The following is a 19,241-nucleotide window of genomic DNA, read 5'->3' as shown; positions in this document are numbered from 1 at the left end:
GCATCCCCAGATGCCCCTTCCAGCCCAGCACCTTACTGCAGGCAGATGTCACACCCCATTTCAGCCCACAGCATGGCAAGCTGGCAGACATCGGGGCTGTGGCACCCGCCATCAGGGTCCCTGGCCGGAGACCTGTCCCACCACACTCTCCCCATGCCTGTACCGTCGTCTCTGTACGCCGGGTGGTCCCATCATCCGACGTCTCCACAGACACAACCGACATGGCCCCTTCTGGGTCCTCCTCCATGGTGTACGTCTCCTCCACGATCTGGCCCGGATCCTGCATCCTGGGGATTGTGCTGTACAAGAGGTGGCTGTGGTCCTGAGGGGAACAAGGGACAGGCAGTGAGCCCCCCACCCCCAACATGGGCCTCCCTGGAGCGAGCAAGCCGAGATTCACCTCTCAGGGAGCCCTGACATCCACTTGCATGGGAGGGGGTACCAACAACTCCACAGCCAAAGCCCCTTGAAGCCAGGGCAGCCACATTAGAAACAAGTCCCCCCTCTCCCAGCTAGGGTGGGGACACTGGAGCCCTGGCCCTGCACCCCCACCCAGCAAGCAGGCTGCGCACAGCCAGGGGGCTCAGCTCCCCTTACCTGGGGCCCGTTGAGCTTCAGATCTGGGTATTTCTGTCTTTCCAGGTCAGCATCGCCCAAGAAACGGCCGTTCTGAAACACACAGCAGGCCTGTTACTAGACTGATCTCCCACTGCTGGGATCCCATATATCCATATTCCCCTTCCCTGCCAGGCCCTGAACAGGCCATCTTCTGCATCTGACAGGCATCCAACGCACACACCACACGCTGCTCCCAGGGGAGGAACATGCTCCTTGGGGGTCCATGCAATGTAGAGCGAGCCACCCCCCCCCCCCTTCCAGCCTGGGGAAGGGTTGGAAGACACACCATTCAGCCCCCTCCAGACATCCCAGCTCTCCCACAGTGCCCACACGCTCCTGATGGAATGGCCAAGACCCTTCCCTGCACCCCAGCATGACCCGGAGGCTTTCCGCACCTTCCAGTTGCAGGAGCTGCGAGCAACATTCCAGAGGCCCCCACGGATTGTGAGGGAACAGCACGGATGCTCAGCCCTGATTGCACAGTGCTACTATTTGACTCTCTTGCATGACTCCTCTGCCCACCCTTTCCTTCCCCGACCCACAGGTCCCTCCCTAGCACCATCACCTTCCACAGCCAGAACGGCACCTGCCTTTCCACCTGCTGGAAACGCACACCACCACGCACCAGACCTCTGAGCACCCCTCCCCAAAACAGAGCCCAGGAGAGAGACACCTCAAGCCAAGACAGATGAAACCACATTTCCAGCCCTGTAGAAAAAAAAAAATTTATCTCTCCCAGTCCTGGTTTGGCTGTCTGGGGGATAGACCAAGATTCCAGGGACTTGCCCATCATCACACAAGACCCACTCCCTCACAGCTATACACCAACTTCTGCATTTCAGCCACCTTCCAAGAAGCTGAGTGGGATGGGGAGCAAAGATGCCCAGGCACTGAATACAGCCAGCCTCCAACCTTCACAAAGCCAAACCAGAGCTGACCTGGTAGCAAGACCCTCCGAGGCTGGCTCCTTCTCCCCAGACGACTCTGGCTGACAAGGTAGGTTTGCACATCCACAGATCACCTTCAGCCCCAGCGCACATACAGCACCATCAGCATCACAAGACCAGCCTAGCCCTCCTCCACCTCGCGTACCCAAGGAGGGCCAAAGGAAGGGAGCCAGGCCTGGGCTGCCCACTCCGAGCCAAGACTGACACAGACAGGGGCTCCAGGAGCCTCCGCACCCACCTCTGCTGAGGGGGTATTTTACCTGGTGCCGCCGGGTGAGTGTGCCGTTGGCCAAGCCCGAGCCGGCGTCCTGTGGGGAGACCCGGACTCGTTCCAGCTGGGCTGAGACATGGCGCCGTTCCTCCTCGAGCGCCCGGGTCAGCTTCTCGAACTGTGCCTCCTGCTCCTTGACAGAGGCAAGGATGCTGGCGGTCGACTCCACTTCCGAGTCGTCCATAGGTGATGGGTGCCCAGGACGGGCAGGGCGGGGGCAGAGGGCACAGGGAGGCACAAGCAGAGGTGGCTTGGTGTCAAGGTGAAGGGAAGAAAAGTGACCCAGAAGGACAGGAGCCCCTCTCTTCACTGCACGCGATTTGGGGGAGGAAAGGAGGAGAGAAGCGCAGTCAGAAGAGACTGATTTCATTAAGACAGATTCTCAGAACCAGAAAAAAATTATCTTATAGCGTTAACACCCATTCCCACCCACCACCAGAGAGCTGGCAAGAGGGTCTTAGAGCAGCATGGCCCCAGGCATGACTCAAGATGCTCCTTGCCCCAGCATTTAAGCTTGGAGAAGTGGCACTTCAGGGGACAGAAGGTCCTGCCCATGACACCAAACAGTTGGGGTTGAATCATGTTCAGAAGAGCTTCTGTGTGCTGAGGAGGTTCCCTCTTCCCACACAGGCCCTCCTCAAGCTGCAGGAAAACTTCCCCTACAAGGACAAGGAAAAGCTGCCCGCAGTCAGTGGCAGGAGGAGAGGGCATGTCCCTGGGGCAGAATAGGGGATGCTCTCCCACAAAATGAGGAGTCAGCCATATCCCATCACCTCCTCCAGGGAAGGGCTGAGGGAGAGGGCTCCCTCCTCCCTAGTGTGATAAGAGGTGGGGAGACAGCCCCAGCTCCACAGCTCTTTCCTACCCAGGGAAGGGGATGAAGTGGAATGGGATCCCCCTGAAGGAGACCCCATGAGCCCCTCTGCTGCCAAAACTCACCACCCTCCAAGTTCTCACGAAGAGCACTCAAGCCTGCAGCCGCCCCAGGATGTCCTCAGCCCACAGATCGAGGGGTGGGCATTGGCTTGGACCCCTCCAACATCCCCTCCCAAAGGGGGACAGTGAACAAGCACACCACAATCAACATATTTGGATTAAAGAAAGGCAATATTCTTCCATACAGACCTGTCAGAGGAGGAAGTTCGGGTTTGATTGGCAAAGGCACGGGACAGCCAGGTCTAGACGCAGAGAGTCATGGGAGAAATAGCCCAGCCACCACAGTGAGGAAGCAGGAGGTAAGAGAGCTGCAGGGACAGCAGAAGAGGTCAAAAAAAATCACACTAGTGAACTCAAAACAGAAGGCAGGACAGGCAACAGACCAGGGAAACAGGCTCCTCTCTCCCACCCCCTTTTCTGAGGCATATAGTAGTGTCTGGAGAGGGCTGGTAGGGTGGCAAACGCAGCACTGTTCCCACAGCAGCCCCCCAGCTCCCTGGAGACCCCAGCATCTCCGACTGTTCCCCACTGATGGGGAAGTGACACAGGCATAGAGGAGCGCAAGGGCTCAGCCCTCTGCCCCCCGCACAGCCCAGCCAAGTCCCAGCAAGCCCGCCAGAGGTTTTCCCAAACCTGTGCAGTCATGGCAGGCATGCAGGGACTCGTTCGAGCCAGGCAGCCAGCACAGAAACTGCTTTCCCACGGTCTCCAGCATCAGCTCTGCCCACTCCCCCAGTGCCACCGCCCCGGTGTGGCAGTAAGAGCGACATGGGACTGAGAACAGTGGCCCCTCCGCAGAGCCCTGTCGCATCGGCCTCCCACAGCCCCATGGCCCCTGGCAGCCCTGCCACTCCCATCCCAGCCTACAGCAGATGCTGTTTCAGAGATGCTCAGTCCAGGGCTTTTGGGGTTTTTTTCGTTAGTTTCCCACGCTATCTCAAGTGTATCCAGATCAAACCCTTCCTGAAATGCCTCCCCCACTCCCAACAAGTCCATTCCTCCCTGTGCTCTGCCCCCCAGAGCTTCCCTCAGACACAGGCAGCCCTGGTGCTTATCAGACACCATGGCACCACCACGACTGAGCCCAGTGAAACAGGGTGGATTTTTTCCAAGTGCTTTGGAGGCTGCCTACAGTGCTTTTGAACATCTGGTCACCGCCATCCTGTGATGTGCCTTCATCAATAAAAAAAATCCAGTTCTTCTAGTTGTGCCCAGGTAGTGCCCCCAAGAGATGAAGCAGTGGCACACGCACGCCCACTCCATGCCTGCTGCAGCTCCCAGCGCCCTGCTCCAGCCCAATGTGGGCTGGGATGCTCGCTGGCCAGTCCACACCCCAGGGAGGAACGCAGCCCACCGCTCTTGGCTCAGGAGCCCAAGCAGGCTTTCAGAGGCTCCCAGACATGACTCCTGGCTCACACACGCAAGATGCTTTCCACTCCTCCCACCTTGCAACAGGTATGCCCTAAGGCCTGTTTCAACAGCTTGACTCCCCGAGCCTTGTATGGAAATGCAGGGATGGCTCTGACCCTTGCTGCTCCGAGGTCTCACCTGCCCCACAGATTTGCAAAAGAGATCCTCTGAAGGAGAGGTTTGGTGCCTCCTGGAACAGTGCTGACACATCCCACCTCACCCTCCAGTCAAACACTCCCTGTCTTTGGTGGGCATCCACCCACTTCAAGCAGGGACCCAAATCCTCTGCCTCGCAGGACTCGATGAAGGTCACGCTCAGTCGACACGGGGCATGTCTGCAGGGCCCATCCTCATGGTGTGCTACTGCGGGGAGGCTGCTGCAGCCAGCCAGGTGCTGGGGAAAGGCTCTCTGGGCCACTGGCCCAGTCCCTCTCCCCCAGGAAAGGGGGAGCATCTCCTTGCCACATCCCAGACTTCTGCAGCAGGTCAGAGGATGGTCCTACCACCAGACACCCTACGCAACTGGAGTGTCCAAAAGCCCAGCCAGAAGCCCTATTGGCTTGTTGCCATTTGTTTCCAGAGCAGTATTTTACCGAGCCTTTTAAAAGGAGAGGAACACCCCTCCGCAGAGAAGGGATCCTCCATGACAGGACCCTGCCCAAGCTGGTGTGCCGCTCCCCAGCCTGCCCTCTACACAGAAGAGAGGTTTTTGGGGTGCCTGAGGATGGAGCCAGCATGCTGGCTTCAAGAAGAGATTTAGCTGAGCCCCCGCTCTTGTGAACAGGCTCACTTGCTTGCAAGCAGCCTCAGTTCTGAGCCGTGGTTGCAGACCAGCAGGGTTTGCCTCTGCGGGAAGGCACATAGAGGAGAGACAGCAACCCCAGCAGATTCCTCCAGCCCTGCGTGGCTGCCAAGCAGGCAGCAACACCTCCCCAGCCCCAGGTCTCCACCTCTGCACATCCCCTGGGAACATGGCCCAGAGACCATGTAAGCCAACAATGAAATTTGCAGGGCCATTAAGGGCCCCAGATAAGGGGCCAGAACAGCTATGAGGCCGTTTCCTTCCCGTCCCTTCCACAGGGAATAAACACAACAGCAGGGGGAAGGAACAGGACAGGTCGGTCCCTCGCCTGCCAGCTTTCCTTGTCCCCTTGCACTCACAAATGCCCCTCCAGCCCAGGCAGGAGGAGGTGTGGGGACATGCACAGGGCCCCCCTTTCCCCTTCAGGCCACAAGGTCAGAGCAGAAAGCCTCAGGGAGAGGAGGCAGCCAAGGGGCTTTCCAGGAGCCTGTCGCATCAGGCAGCCAGAGGAGGGGCTGGGCTGTTGCCCCAGGCTCAGTGGAGCCCACAGCTCTTTGGGCCCATCAACACTGACCAGCTGATGCTCAAGAGTCACCTGAGGGTCTCTCCACAGGACCAGGCCATGTGGAGCAGTGGGGTAGCAACTCTGAGTGTCTGGAGCCTGCCCTGCACGCACGGTTGTCACTCATGCCCTGAACAGCAGGCACGACTCCATCATGGGCAAGAGATGCCAGCAGAACAGGGTACCCGCTGCCTGAAGGGGCTCTCCCAGCTCTCCTCCTGGGGCCTCCCATCAGGACACACCACCTCCCTCCGCTCTCACTCCAGCCATCTAGTAGTCTTCATTGATCCGGGATTAAAGACATAATTACCGAGAGGCAGTGCCAGGTCCAGAGAGGTTCGCGGGCGCTGTCCCCAGCTCTCCCCGCAGACACACACCAGCGCCATCCCAGGCTGCAGCACCGCCGATGCCTTGCAGCTGGCTAGCACACAAACCCCAAACAGCCACTCAGCCTTATGCCTGCCGAGCTGTGGAGGATCTGCCCCAAACCCCTCCCACGGGGGCTCGCACACCAGCATTTCAGGGACAGGGGCTTCCTGGGCACAGCACAGCCCCTCACCGCCTCCTGATGCCAGCTTTGGGCACCGGTCATCTCTAAAGCAAGACAGGGAGGGGAGCACCTCAGCTACGCAGCCTGATCACGCCAGCCAGCAAGTATGCCAGATCCCGCAAGGGTGAAATTCCAGGGATCGCTTTGCACCCATTCCCTCCTCCTCCTTCCCCCCAGCCTCTGAAGATACAACTACAGAGCATTTTTCCAAAGCCAGACCCTGACCATCTTTGAGGATGGCTGCATTAAAGCCTTTTCATCATGAGAGAGGCACTTGCTGACACACCCGTTACTTAAAAACCCCAGCAAGCCAAAAATACTTTGGCTGGCTTGGTCCAGGGCAAAACAAAAAGCCTAAAGACAAAAGACACCCCGGGGCAGAAGAATCACCAGAGCACTTCCCCCACAGCTATCAGCAAGAGAGGACCCCCAGGGACCAATGCAGCTACCCAGAAAGCTTTACATCCAAATCCCTCTGGCCTTATCTCATCTGCCAACTTCCTGACACCAGCCGAACCCTGGTCGGCAGCGCCCAGGGGTCCTGAAGCCCGAGCAGGTCCAGAGAGATGTCCCACACACAGCGCCTTCAGAGAAGAGACCCCTTGCTGGCAGGGAGGCAACCACAAGCCAATTTGCATGCACAGAGCTCCCCTCTGCAGATACCCGCCATAATCTTCCTGGTTGGACGAAACACTTGGCAGTAGCTAGAAAGATACCCTAAACCCGCACCAAGCCCTCCAAGAGCTCTTCCAACTGGGCACAGCTTTGGCATGGCACATTTTTCCAAAACCTCTTGCCCCTGCTTCTTGGGGAAATTGTCTTCCCCCAGAAGAAATCTTTTGCCTGGAAAAATAATTTCCAGGGCCAAACCACAGCCATACCCACCTAGAGTTCACCTGTACCCTACTCTGCTGGAGGATGGAATTCAGGCCTTGAAGGCTCCCCACCAGGAGTGCTTCCCTGTCAGCCACGGAAAGATTAACCCCAGGGGCCAGACTGAGCTGGCAGATGGGGAATTGTACATCACAGGCCAGGGAGAACAGGCAAGATCTGGCAGATAAGACACAGGCAGGAGGCTTGACAGGCAGTGCCCACTGCAGCACAGGGGATCTCCAGCACACAGCGCGCTGCTTGGGTCCTTTCAAAGACCTGCTCCAGCCCTGCTCTGCGCCCCAACTCCCCAGAGAGCTATCACCCAACAGTCCTAGGATCCCTGGAGCTAAGGCCACTCCCCAGCATGGAGGGTTTTGGACAAAGCTCAACCCATGCACCTAAGAAGCCAGAAACCACCTCCACCACATCAGCCCTGCCCCACCTCCCTGCTAAGGGACACACCAGGTGCTCAATCCCAACAGCCCTCTGCCACCAGGGACGGGGGACGGTCACATTGGCTCTGACTGCCAAGTCCTGGCCCTCCCCACAGCTTTCCTGCTTGTTTGTGTCTCCTAGGCACCTGTTGAGCAAGTGGCAAGGTTTGGCACCATGGCCAGACACCCCCCACAGCCCCTGCCCTGCTGCTGTGAGGCATGAGCAGAGCAGCCTTCCTCCGGCTCACCACCACCAGCCATGATCAGAGCCAGGAGGGACCCCGAGGAACTTACTCCTGCTCCAACACAGTCCCCAGCACCCCAGACAAGAAAAAATGGCAACACTGGACAAATAATTTGCCTTGCCCTGTCAACTGGAGGGACTCTGGTGAGGGCCAGCTGGCTGCCCGCCCTTCGAACGCGAACATCAACAGCTCTTAGCACCAGACCACCCCATCCTCAAGAGAGAGAAAACAACAAATTCTCCTGGCTCCAGTTGCCTATCATGATGCACTTAGGAAAAACAGAAACACCATCAATAATTCAAGCCTGCAATTGTCCGAGCACTTGCAGTGCATTACACTTGCTTGCTCTGCACAGGTTCACAGCCCTGCTAATTCACCACAGGCTTCTGGTCAGTCTCAATTAGCTAAAAAATAAATGAGCCAACACCTTTGGCACCTTTCCACTCCCCTGAACACACAGTTCAGGCTCACACACCAGTCCTTAGACCTCAGCCTGCCCAAGGGGGCCAAGCACTGATGCTAGCCGAGGTGCAGCAAGCCACCAGGGCATCAGGCAGAAAGCCCATAGGCCCAAACTCATTCCCATCTCATCTGCTTCTGTGTTGAGTTCAGGAGAGCACAACAGCCCTCAGGCCACAGAGGAAGCAGGACAGGTGATGGTGGGCAGCAGCTCCCACATCCTTGCACGGGCAATGGAGAGTTTTGGCCATGGCTGTTTCTCTCCCGCCACCCCAGAGGCGGGAACATGCCCACACTGCCAGCTCCCACCGCAGACTGATGCGCTAGGGAGGGACCCACATGCCTGAGCAGATGCATCCTCGCTTCCAGGTTGTGCAAGCCACCTTGCTCATGCTCCCCAGCCTGCTCTGCCCAAGCCCTGCCAGACCCTGCTGTAGGGGAGAGGCTCCCCCATCTCCTGCCGAGGTCTTCAGCTGCCTCCTCAGTCCTTGGCCCCACCGGGAAGGGCTCTCCCTAGAGGCAGGTTACAGAGCACCAGCACAATGGACTTTGGCCAGGCTGGCGGGAGGCCAGACAGCTCTCCCAGGCACGAAAGGGCTGCTCCCACAGGCGGGTCAGACGCTGCCTTGGGCACGTACCTGCCCCAGCCCAGCCCCACCTTTCTCGGGGGCAGCTGTGCCCAAGGCACCCGGCCCCAGCAAGAGCTGGGTGGGTGAACTGCCAGGAGCGGCCGCCTCAGGTGGCAGTGGGAAGGGAGCCACTCGCCTCCACCTGTCACACCCAACTGGTTGGACCGGCAGCAGGATCACCACCTGGTCTACCTCACCTGCTGCCCCCAGCACCAGGGACGAAGGCCACGTAGCTCTGTTGGGAAAGCCTCCCTGCAGAGAGGGGAGTTACCTATGGAGATGCAAGCAGGGACATGGCACCACACCTTATAAGGGAGCAGCCCAGCAGCCAGCAGAGGACGATAAGGAGGGAGAGATAAGGTGCAGGGTGGAGCCACACTGTCGGCTGGAAGGGAGGAAGCAGGCTGTGTGTTGTGTCCTCCCCGCCGCCCCCCCCCCCCCCCCCCCGGAGCAAGGGCAGGGGGCCCAAGAATGCACAATACTGATCGGGTCTGAAGGATGGGTCTGGACACAGCTGGGGTTTCTGAAACACAGTGGGTGATCCCCTGGGGAAGGGGTCTGGCCTGGGCCCAGCTGAGCTCACCAGATTGGTGCCATTTGCTGTCCCAGTGGGATGAAGAGGCAGAGGCAGCCGAGCAGGGCCAGCAGGAAAAAAGAGCAGTGTGGGGTTGGCCACAGAGAGCAAGGCTTGTTCTGCTGGTATGCCAGCAATCTGGCTGCAAGGCAGCTGTCCTCCTGAGCATGCGAGGGGGCCACTCGTCCCTCTCCTGAGCATGGCGGGACATGGCACAGGAGGAGCTCCTTTCCTCCCGGCTGGGCTGGAGTGAAACCTCCAGGTGGGCTGGGAGAGATGCTGACCCTATGCACTGGCTGGGAAAGCACCGGCTGCTCCACCAGCTGGAGGGAATAGCCGGCACCAAGGCAAGGGGAGGGGAGACCGAGCTTCCCTCCTCACTTTCAGGGAGAGAGGACAAGCATCCCTCCCAGCAGGAAGGCAGCCAAGCCACCAGGCTCCAGGCAGACACTGCCGACCCGCAATCCCCAAGCAGGACGGCCACAGGGCCAGAGCCTTCCTGCCAGCAACACCCCACTGCATCCAGCCACCGTAGGACACCCCAACAGCCCCACTGCCGCTGGTTATGGCCACATGGGTCCCCCCTACCCCGGGGACAGCAGCAAGGCAGGGGTCCCTGCCACCCTTCTGCAGCAAGCAGGCACCAGCCCCACGGTTCGCACCGCCAGCCCCCGGGCCCAGGAGATTCACATGTTGGGAGCCCTTCAGCAGCACAAAGACAGCTCTCTCCTCTCTGTGGGAATTTGCAGCTGAGCGCTCAGCAGGGACAAAGGGATTTCACAGGCACATCCCCAGCCGGCCGGCCTCCCCCCCCCCGGCGTTCCCGCTTCCTGTCACAGTAGCACCAGACCTCAGGGGCGCAGCAGCAAACAAACACCCAGCGCCAGATTCTGGGAACGGGGCCAGAGCATTCCCGGGGCAGGCCACGCTCCGGCAGCCAGCGGGCTCCTGCTTCACCCAGGTGGCTCCTGGGCCCCGCGGGAGGGGAGGGCGCAGCCCCCCGGCTCCACCACCCCAGCCCGAGGAGCAGCAGGTGAACCAGGGGGATCAAAGGGCAGCTCCCCGGCTCCTTGCTGTGCCCGAGGAACAGCAGCCACCTTGATGGGGACACAAGAAGTCCCCAGGCCCGCAGGGTTTGGCCGGACCCCTGGTGTTGTGCAGAAGGTCGGCGCTGCCCCCCAGCTCCAGCCATGCCAGCATCCTGCCCTTCACCCTGTCTCTCTCCCCACCCACCGCCGGGCTGAACTTTCCCATTCAGCTGCCTCTCTCCCGCAGGGAAAACAAACACCAGCCCGGCTCTGCAGAGATAAGGGCTGCGCTTAGCAGAGCTCAGGGAGCAAAGTCCCCCTCAATTAAATCCGAGGCTGCAGCACCACAGGAGCTGCCTCCCCCCAAGCCCAAGCAAAGGGATGAGGGCACGGCAGATGGGGTGAAGCTGTGCCTGCACCCTGTCCCAGGGGCAGATTTAGCTCCTCAGGGACTCAAGTTTGCTGCTGGCTGCCCCCAAGCAGAGAGGCCACAGCCTGGTGGCCAGAATCCCCAGTAGGATTAAGGGAAGCCTCCCTACCTCTGGCCATGGGCACAAGCATCCACAGCGAGCTGCCGCCCCAAACAGCCCCTGCCAGCAGAGCCTGGGACGCAGAGCAGCAAGACGACTTGGTGCCACCCCAGCGCCCAGACTCACGGACTTGGGCTGCCTTCCCCAGCACAGAGCCCTCGCCACAGCCCCGCATCACTCTTCCCAGGGAGGCCACCTGAGATCATTTCCTGCCCCGACACCTGCAGCCAGGCTGGCCCCAGGGCCCGCTCCCGGCTCAGCTGCTCGGCTCCAGTTACTCCGCTCCAACCAGCGCACAAAGGCACCGGGGACTGGAAGCGTAGTGGGGATCAGACCACCAGCAGTATGGGAACTGCACCACTGGGCTCGGCCGGAGAGCACCCAGCCCAGGAGGCCAGCCTGCGTTGTCCACCTTCACTGCAAGGAGCATTCAAGTCACCAAGGAACCATGACCTGGAATACAGAGAAGGGCAGGAGCCCAGGGCCCCCCGCCCATCCCAGCGACCCCACGTGGGGTCTCCCTGCCACCCTTGCTCAGAGACCAGGGCACCCTTCCCTCTGCCAGACAAGCTGCATACCTCTCCCCTCCCCAGGCTGAGCAAACAGGCAGTGAGGTAACAACATTCAGTGCAGGAGCGGCAAGGAGGAAATTGCCGAGGTTAAGCCAAGCCACCCTTGCAGGGGCGGCCTGAGGGAGCTGCCCAGGAGAAGCAGGACCCCCCTGCCCTCCCCTCGCCCTGGCCAGCCCAGACTCCCCAAGCAGGTAGGGCAGCCAGCAGGCTGAGTCACAGCACAGTCACCCAGGGGCCAGGCTGAAAACCCCAGCTCCATTTGGCATGACCTCATCAGGTGCCCTGCTCCCTAACTGCACGCGTGCGTCTGCTCTTGGAGATGACTTCGAGGGCCCTGCCAAGAGGAGTAATGAATGGGTGAAGGAAAGCCACTGGAGAAGCATCAGGCAAGAGCCAGGGCTTGAATCACAGCTGGGGGTGGGGGAGGGAGCTGCTGCCCTGCTGATGGGCTTTGGCAGGGTAACAAGCCCCCCATGGTGCTCCATGTCCCCTTAGCACCCACAGCCAGGCAAGGTGCACGAGCCAGTGCTCATACACAGCAGCAAGGCACAAACAAGACGGCAGGCCACACCATGCTCAGAGGGACGGTGAGACTTCATCCTACCCCAGCCATCAGCCCAGAACTGATGGCTGGTGCCACAGCTGACTACTGCTCCCCCAACGCGCTCGCTGAGCAGCGGCTTCCCAGGCTCCTGCGCAAGCCAAAGGGAAGGAAACCTGCATTTCCTGGTCAGACGGGAGATGACATCGTGACTTCCCTTTCCCGTAAGCTTCTAAACATGACGTCCTGCCAAGGGCCACTCCCCGCCACCCCCAGCTTACATGCAGACACCCTGGAACCAGACTGGGAGCAGTGGGCACCACCACCACCAGCCCAGCCTCGGCCGGCTACACCAGCCAGGCGGTCAACATGGTCCACCCAGGAGACCAGATGCCCAGCCTGCTTGCTGGAAGCATCCTGCCTCTGGGGAACACATACAAGGGCCCCTTGTCCATGCTGGTATCCCATTGTTGTCCAGGGCCAGGAGTTTCCTACAAGCAGAGGGTGGAAGATGCTGTTTTCCAACCCCGTGAGGACATGGCTGTGGCCCACCACACCCTAGAGATGGTCTTATCTGCAGAGCTGAGGAGGCACTCACACCATACCTCCGGCACATCTTGGCTTGACAATTCCACCAGCCAAGAGGCACACACAAACAGGGCCACCGACACTTTGTGGTGCTCCCAAGGCTCCCAGAGGCAGGGTGGGGATGTCCCTGGGAATCCAAGCCACAAGCCCCCCTCACAGCATAAGACTGCTGCCACCGCTTCGCTCCCCAGGCTGGCTCCCCTTGCAAACAAAGGAAGGAGAATACAGAAGGGAAGTGGTTTTCCACCCAGGCCAGCTGCTGGAGATAGACACTGGACAGAGATCAAGGGAGAGCAGGTTTCCCTGTTTGCCACACCAGTGTGGTCTAGAGGGGAGCTGCAGGCCCTGGGAGCTCCCTCGTGCAGGTAAAAGGAAAGGGCGGGGGGGAAGAGAAGCAGAGAGGAAGGAGGGCTACAAAGCCAGCCTGGAGCAGGCAGCCTCCCCACATCAGAGAGGATTTCTCCCAGAAACACCCCCAGGCTGTCCCCCTCCTCCCCCATCAGACCCCGGTTAGCAAGGGGTGAGATGACATCTCTCCCCCACCCTCAGAGCGAGTCAGCCTGCCCACAGCCGGAGCCAGGCATGGCAGGCAGCACTGCATGCAGCAACACGCTCGCAACAATGCATTACTCCACTGGGCAAGGGGCCTGCCAGCAGCATGCAAACACGACCGGTGACCCACCCTTCCAGGTCGGAAAAACTTGTCTTTGCAGTTCAACACACTCCCTCCCACCCATTGCAGCTACCCACGCGCGCAAGCTGCCCAGCACCACCATCTCCCCTTTCCTACCGGGCCAGGAGAGGAGCTGGGAGCACCACCAGGGAAGCAGCCAAGAGATCTGGGAGCCCTTCTCAAAAGAAGAGCCCAAACACCACGAGACAGGAGCAAGAGGAAAAAGCATCAGCTGAAGGCAGTGAGACACCTTCCTCCTCCTGACCAGGGTGGGAATTGCTTCTCCATATTCATCTACTCTGAGGTTATCCAACTCCCACACGGGGCCACCTCGCTCCTGGGAGGGAGACCACCCACCTCACCCCAGGTAATCCTTCCCCTACCCAGGGGCACTTCTGCAGTCGCAAACGCTGTGCGAGATGAGGGGAGAGCAACTCAAGGGGGTGTCTCTACAGTCACAAAAGCCTCACAAGGTGAGAGGGGGAGAGCAATTCCTCTTGCTGCCCGCTCCCCCCCACATCCCGCTGCTTTCCACCCCCGCGTGGCGCAGGCAGCCCTCCTCCCCGCTGCCAGCTGTCAAGGAGGCAGCAGAGGCAGGTAAGGCTCACACTGCTTCCAGGTTCCCAGCACCCATGAGGGGCCGGCAGCAGGAAGCCAGTGAACTTTGAGCAGCATTCGCTGTAATTGGGGCCAACGCCCAGAGGAACAGGAGCAGTCAGGGCTGGGTTATGGAGGCACGATACCCACTCCTGCCCTCGCACGCGTGGGCCTAGCACACTGCTGCAACCAAAGCCAGCCCGGAAAGGGATGCCCACGTACCGACCCTGGAGCTGCAGATGTTTAAAAAGCGCTCCCAGGACAGCATCACCACCCCGGCCAGGCTATAGGAGCCTTGTTCGCAGGGCTCACCCCCCTACCCTGACTTGCCCAGTCCCTTCCCTGCTTGTGCTGGAAAGCCACTCACTCCTGGCCTGGACAAGCACCCCACCAAGACCATTTTGCTAAGCATTGCCGCCAGCCGGGATGGATGTATGCCAACCAACATCCCAGCAGACCCCTACAGTCTCGGGGACACTGCCACCTTCTGCCACACCGAAAGGCCAGGGCTATGGTTTCACAAAATAAATTCTGCTCTCCCATCAGCACAAACATCTGGGCAACGAACTGTTAAAATTAAACTTATGGGAGAAGTCTTCAACCTGGGTCAGGTCCCCAGGCCAATGCTTGCACAAGCGTTTTTGCACTAGGTAAGAGCTCTGCAGCACAAGGTTAGGAACACGGGGACAAGCTCCCGGGCATCCAGTACTCCTCTGTCACTGCCCCCTTGCAGGGAAGCGCATCTCCCTGAAGGCAGAGGAAGCTGGCATGGAGGCTGCCTGCAGGGCAGCCAAGACTGTTTGTTCCCACCTCAGTCCAAGCCTCGTGCATGCCTGGTACTCCACTGCCAATCTCCTACCTACAGCTACCCCAGGCTGTAAAAAACAGATGAAAGCAGAGGTGATTGTCACCCTGGTTAAGGGTTCACCCATCCTGGCACCACGCCTGACAGCTTGCGCTCCTTAGTCACCAGTCTGCCCCCACACCCACTCATCTCACCCTTCCATGCCGTGTGGTTTTCATAAAGGCAACAAGGAAGCACTATCCCTCGTGGGGAACGCTCTTGCTTCCTCCGTGAGGAAATAGGGACAGGGAACAGTACTGCAGGAGGGTTGCTCGGCACCCGCTGACAGCCCAAAGCCCACTCAACAGGCTGAGGTCACACACAGGAAGATGACAGAGCAAACTAATCCACAGGTCAGCCCCTGTGTGCGGCAGTCACCAGACAGGGCAAGCGTGGGGACAGGCACGCCTGTGCTGAACCAGCAGCAGGCAACGCAGCACCGTCAGCCTTCCTGGGTGGGAAGGAAGGCAGATTAGCAACAAGCACAAGACAGGCAGGAGCCAGATGGACTCATTGCCCTGCTGCTGGGAGTTTCCAATACAAGAACCGACTCAAAGAAACAGTTCTCCCCTCCCCAAACAGCCTTAGAAGCAAAGAGAAGGTTGTGGCCACCTTAGGGAACTTGAGGACTTTGGCCAAGAGCCTATAAATCCAGCCTCTTTCCAACAGCCTTGCGCTGAGGCGCATTCCTGCACTCCATGCCAGAGGACAACCTCCTCAGCTGGCCAAGCCCTGTGTCACCGATGGAGGAGCCGCCTGAATCACCCAACAGGTTTGGGTTTTGTCACCGCATCCAGGCAACACCTGTTCCCTTTAATGGGCCCAAACCAGCTCCACAGTTCTGCTTCTTACCGTCAGTGAGGCAGGGACAGAGGAAAACCACCACACTGCAGAGACCTGGGTTTCAGAGCCAGGAGGAAAGCTCTGTACTTCTCTGGAGACAGTACCACCGCAGTCTTGGGAAAGGGCTCTGTCCTTGCCAGCAGTAAATGAGAGACAGTTACAAGGGGTTGTTGGGAAGAGAAACCAAGAGATTTAACCAGCACTCTCCCCTAAGGTCAGACACTGGTAAGCTATTTTGAGAAGCCAACAGCCTTACAGGCATGGTCCAAGCTATGCTATTATTTTCTGGGTGTCCTAAAGCCATCCCCAGCACAGTTACAATGGACACAGGTCTTATCTCTATGCCAGAGGCTGGAGGAAGGAAGAGATGAGAGGTAAACCAGGGACAGAGAGGCTGGTTGCACTGTCTGGGCTTCACCATTCATCTGACTCCCAGCCCATCTTTAGGGAAGGGATGGCCTCAAGGGCTCCTCAACCACAAAGATCAGGGCCTGACCTCCAAGTCGGAAGGGAGGAGGCTCACCCTCTGCGGCAGCCCAGGCAAGCCCAGCACGCTCCACCAAGCAAGCGCTTTCATCCTCCCACCCCTTCCAGGAAGGCTCTGCACAAGATTCCAGCAAATACTGCGCATCATGAAGGACAGTCGTTTGCATGCAGAGTCCTGGCCAAGCTCAGCCAAGTGGAAGGAGAACAGCTTTTTAAAAACTGCAGCTTTGGGTTTTTTTTAAGTGCACAAGTAAATATCCACAGGTAAGAGAACATGCCTCAAGAAAGCAGTTGGAGCAGGCAAGGAAACAACTGTGGGGAAGACTAACGATTCCCCAGCTTGGGCTCTTCCCAGCACATGGCTGACCACAGACCCCGGGGATGCTACCCCCCATCCTCCAGCAGGAGCCCCCACAGGTCTGTCACGCACATGAGCAGGCTCTGTGGGCACCGGAGGCACAAGCCTGCGAGTCAGCAGCCAGCCGCTCACCCCCACCTCGCCGCATCCAGGAGAGCTTCTCAGAGAAGGAAGAGGAAGGCACAGAAATGGAAGCTTCAAATGCAAGCTGTGAACGCTGATTACAGGAATCCCAGCACACCTAGGTCCTGGAGGTGTTGAACTTTCCCTGCTGCCTGCAAAATTGAGGCTAAGCCTGTTCTCAATTCCACACAAAGAACAGGGCAGCTGAGTCCAAAAGCATCCACAGAGCACAGCAGGGACATCAGGCGCAACTGCGGGCAGCTGTAGTTAAGACACCACCACGACACTCTGCACACCCAGGCAGTCCCACACCCACCCAGAGGCTCCCCTCCGGCTCACCCACAGCTGGGCAGAAGCCTACGCTACGCTGGGTGCCACAGCCCCAGGACAGGAGCCTTCAGCCTGGGGGGAGGACAGCCCAGACCTCCCAGATAACACCCCGTTTCGCCCATCATAGCTGGCTCCACGGAAGAGCCTGGGCACCAGGCCCCTGCCAGGGAGGGGAGGCACCTCCAGGAGGCCCACCCCTCTAACAATCCGAGGAAGCTTTGTTGTCCAGGCTCCCTCACTCAAAGCCCAGGGGTGTAATGGAGGCACCCACTTCCCTTCTGCAAGGCAAGCGAGCCCGCCGGTGCCAGAAGCCCTCACGACAGAAAGCCCCCCAGACTTTTGTACATTTACCCCAAGCTAAGTCTCTTCTCCACGTCGCGGGAGAAGCGCTGCGGAAGGGCACTGACTCCTGGCAGAGAAGGCGCCGGGCAGCGGGGGAAGGCAGCTGAGCTGCGGCCAAGTGACAGGGCAGCCAAGGGGAGCTAAAGGCAAAGCCACCGGCCGAGCCCAGGCCGCCGGGGCCCGACCGCAGCCGGGCCGCGCCTCCCCACAAGCGCCGCGGTGTCACTTGTTAGCCCCGGCTCCGGCGGGCGGGTCCGCTGGGCCGTTTGCGAGCTCTGAGCTGCCCCACCGCGGGGAGCCGCCTGCTCCACCCGTACCTCGGCCCCCCCGGACCCGTCCCCGCCAGAACAAAGGCGCGGGCAAAAGAGGCACCGGGAGAAAGCCCGTCCTCAGCCGGGCAGAGGCAGGGCCAGGCGGCCGCGACGGGGCGGCCCCAGCCCGTCCGACGGCTGCCGCCGGGAGGCAGGGCCGTACCCCCGGGCCGTACCCCGGCAGAGACCCCGCACAAAGGGAGCGGGGACCCCGCCGGCGCCGGCCGCGGGAAGCTGGCACACGGGCTGCCTTTGTTCCGGGCGGGCAGGGCGGCGGAGGCGGCGGGCCGGCACCGGGGCAGCCGCCCGGCCCAGCCGCCTTTGTGTCGCTCCCCGCGGGCTCCCGGCGGGCCGAGCCCCGCCAGCGCCCCCGCAGGGCCGGGCCCCGCCACCCCGGCCGGTCCCACGGGGCGCCGCCCCGCCATGCACCCGGCTCCCGGGCAGCGACGGGCCTGCGGCGGCCCGGCACACACCGGCTCCGGCAGAAGAGCGCGGCCGGGCCCCGGACCCGGCGGGAGGGCCGCGGGGAGGGCGAGGGCCGTCCCGCCCCACTGCCGCCGCGGGGGCGTGCGGCGCCCGGCAGGCGCCGGTCCTCCTCCCCCTCTCTTTCCCCCTCCCCCGGGCAGGCGACGGCGGGACGCCGAGAGCGGGACTTACCGTGGCCGGGCTCCTCGACGGCGGGCTGGGGGGGAAGGGGGCGGGGGGGCCGGTCCCGCCCCGCGGCGGCGGCGCGACCGCCCGGCCCGCTCCGCGGGGACCCGCCGCGGCGACGAGGCGAGAGACGAGGCGAGAGACGAGGCGAGGCGAGACTCCCGCAGAGGGGCGGCAGCACAGGTCCCGGCCGGCGGAGCGGTGGCGGTGCCGGTGGCGGTGCCGTGCGGTGGGTCGGGTCGGGCCTGGCCGCGCCGTGCGCCCCGCGCCGCTCCCGCACCTAAAATGGAAGTTGCTCCGGCGGGGCGGGGCGCGGCTCCGCCCCCTGGCGTCAGCGCGCCCCGCGCCAATGGCGGGCGGAGCTCAGCGGCGCCCGGCCCGCCAATGGCCGCCGCGGCCGCCGCCGAGGGGGCGGGGCGGGGCGGGGCGGGGCGGGGTGGAGCGGGCCCGGTGGCGTCCGGCCCGGGAGGGGCCCGGCCCGGCGGGGTCTGTTCGCTGTGGTGCTGCCCCGGGAGGGGCCCGGCCCGGCGGGGTCTGTTCGCTGTGGTGCTGCCCCGGGAGGGGCCCGGCCCGGCGGGGTCTGTTCGCTGTGGTGCTGCCCCGGGAGGGGCCCGGCCCGGCGGGGTCTGTTCGCTGTGGTGCTGCCCCGGGAGGGGCCCGGCCCGGCGGGGTCTGTTCGCTGTGGTGCTGCCCCGGGAGGGGCCCGGCCCGGCGGGGTCTGTTCGCTGTGGTGCTGCCCCGGGAGGGGCCCGGCCCGGTGGGGTCTGTTCGCTGTGGTGCTGCCCCGGGAGGGGCAGTCCCGGCGGGGTCTGCCGCAGGGGGTGCCTGTTTCCACGAGGGGGTCTCTCCTTAGGTGAGATCCGTCTCCGGGGCCTCTGCCCCGGGGTACCTGCCCCGGGAGGGGATGAGCTGCTCCCCGGGGTGCGGGGGCTGCCGCTGGGGCTGGGGGGTGACAGGCTCCTTGGGGACAGCCCCGCCCCTCGCGGCCCCTCTGGAGCGGAGCCCCCTTCCCCAGCCTTTCCCGCCAGAGCAAGGGAGACGTGTGACCCTGTCCAGGACTCGGGGTGGGGGGTGACAAGCTGCAGACCCACCCGGGGGGCTCACCCTCGCCCCT

General features: G+C 61.4%; 1 protein-coding gene across 6 annotated transcripts in view; it reads right to left on the bottom strand.

The window, feature by feature from the left end:
* CTNND1 (catenin delta 1) overlaps positions 1-18,435 on the bottom strand; it is a 32,051-nt gene extending 13,616 nt beyond the window's left edge. For 5 of the 6 annotated variants that reach the window (XM_064453218.1, XM_064453219.1, XM_064453221.1 and 2 more), the window contains exons 1-5: positions 18,134-18,435; positions 2,962-3,080; positions 1,826-2,145; positions 598-669; positions 164-322 (exon numbers count right to left, since the gene is read on the bottom strand). In XM_064453218.1, coding sequence (XP_064309288.1) covers positions 164-322; positions 598-669; positions 1,826-2,020 — 426 coding nt within the window. In that variant the 5' untranslated portion in view covers positions 2,021-2,145; positions 2,962-3,080; positions 18,134-18,435. The remainder of the gene's footprint in view (positions 1-163; positions 323-597; positions 670-1,825; positions 2,146-2,961; positions 3,081-18,133) is intronic. The other variant, XM_064453224.1, reaches the window with a different exon arrangement.
* Between the last annotated feature and the right edge of the window lie 806 nt (positions 18,436-19,241).

Source organism: Phalacrocorax carbo, chromosome 5 (assembly GCF_963921805.1).
Source record: "Phalacrocorax carbo chromosome 5, bPhaCar2.1, whole genome shotgun sequence".
NCBI lineage: Eukaryota > Metazoa > Chordata > Aves > Suliformes > Phalacrocoracidae > Phalacrocorax > Phalacrocorax carbo.
The sequence above is the reverse complement of the archived record's forward strand: the minus strand, read 5'-3'. Positions and strand labels throughout refer to the sequence as shown.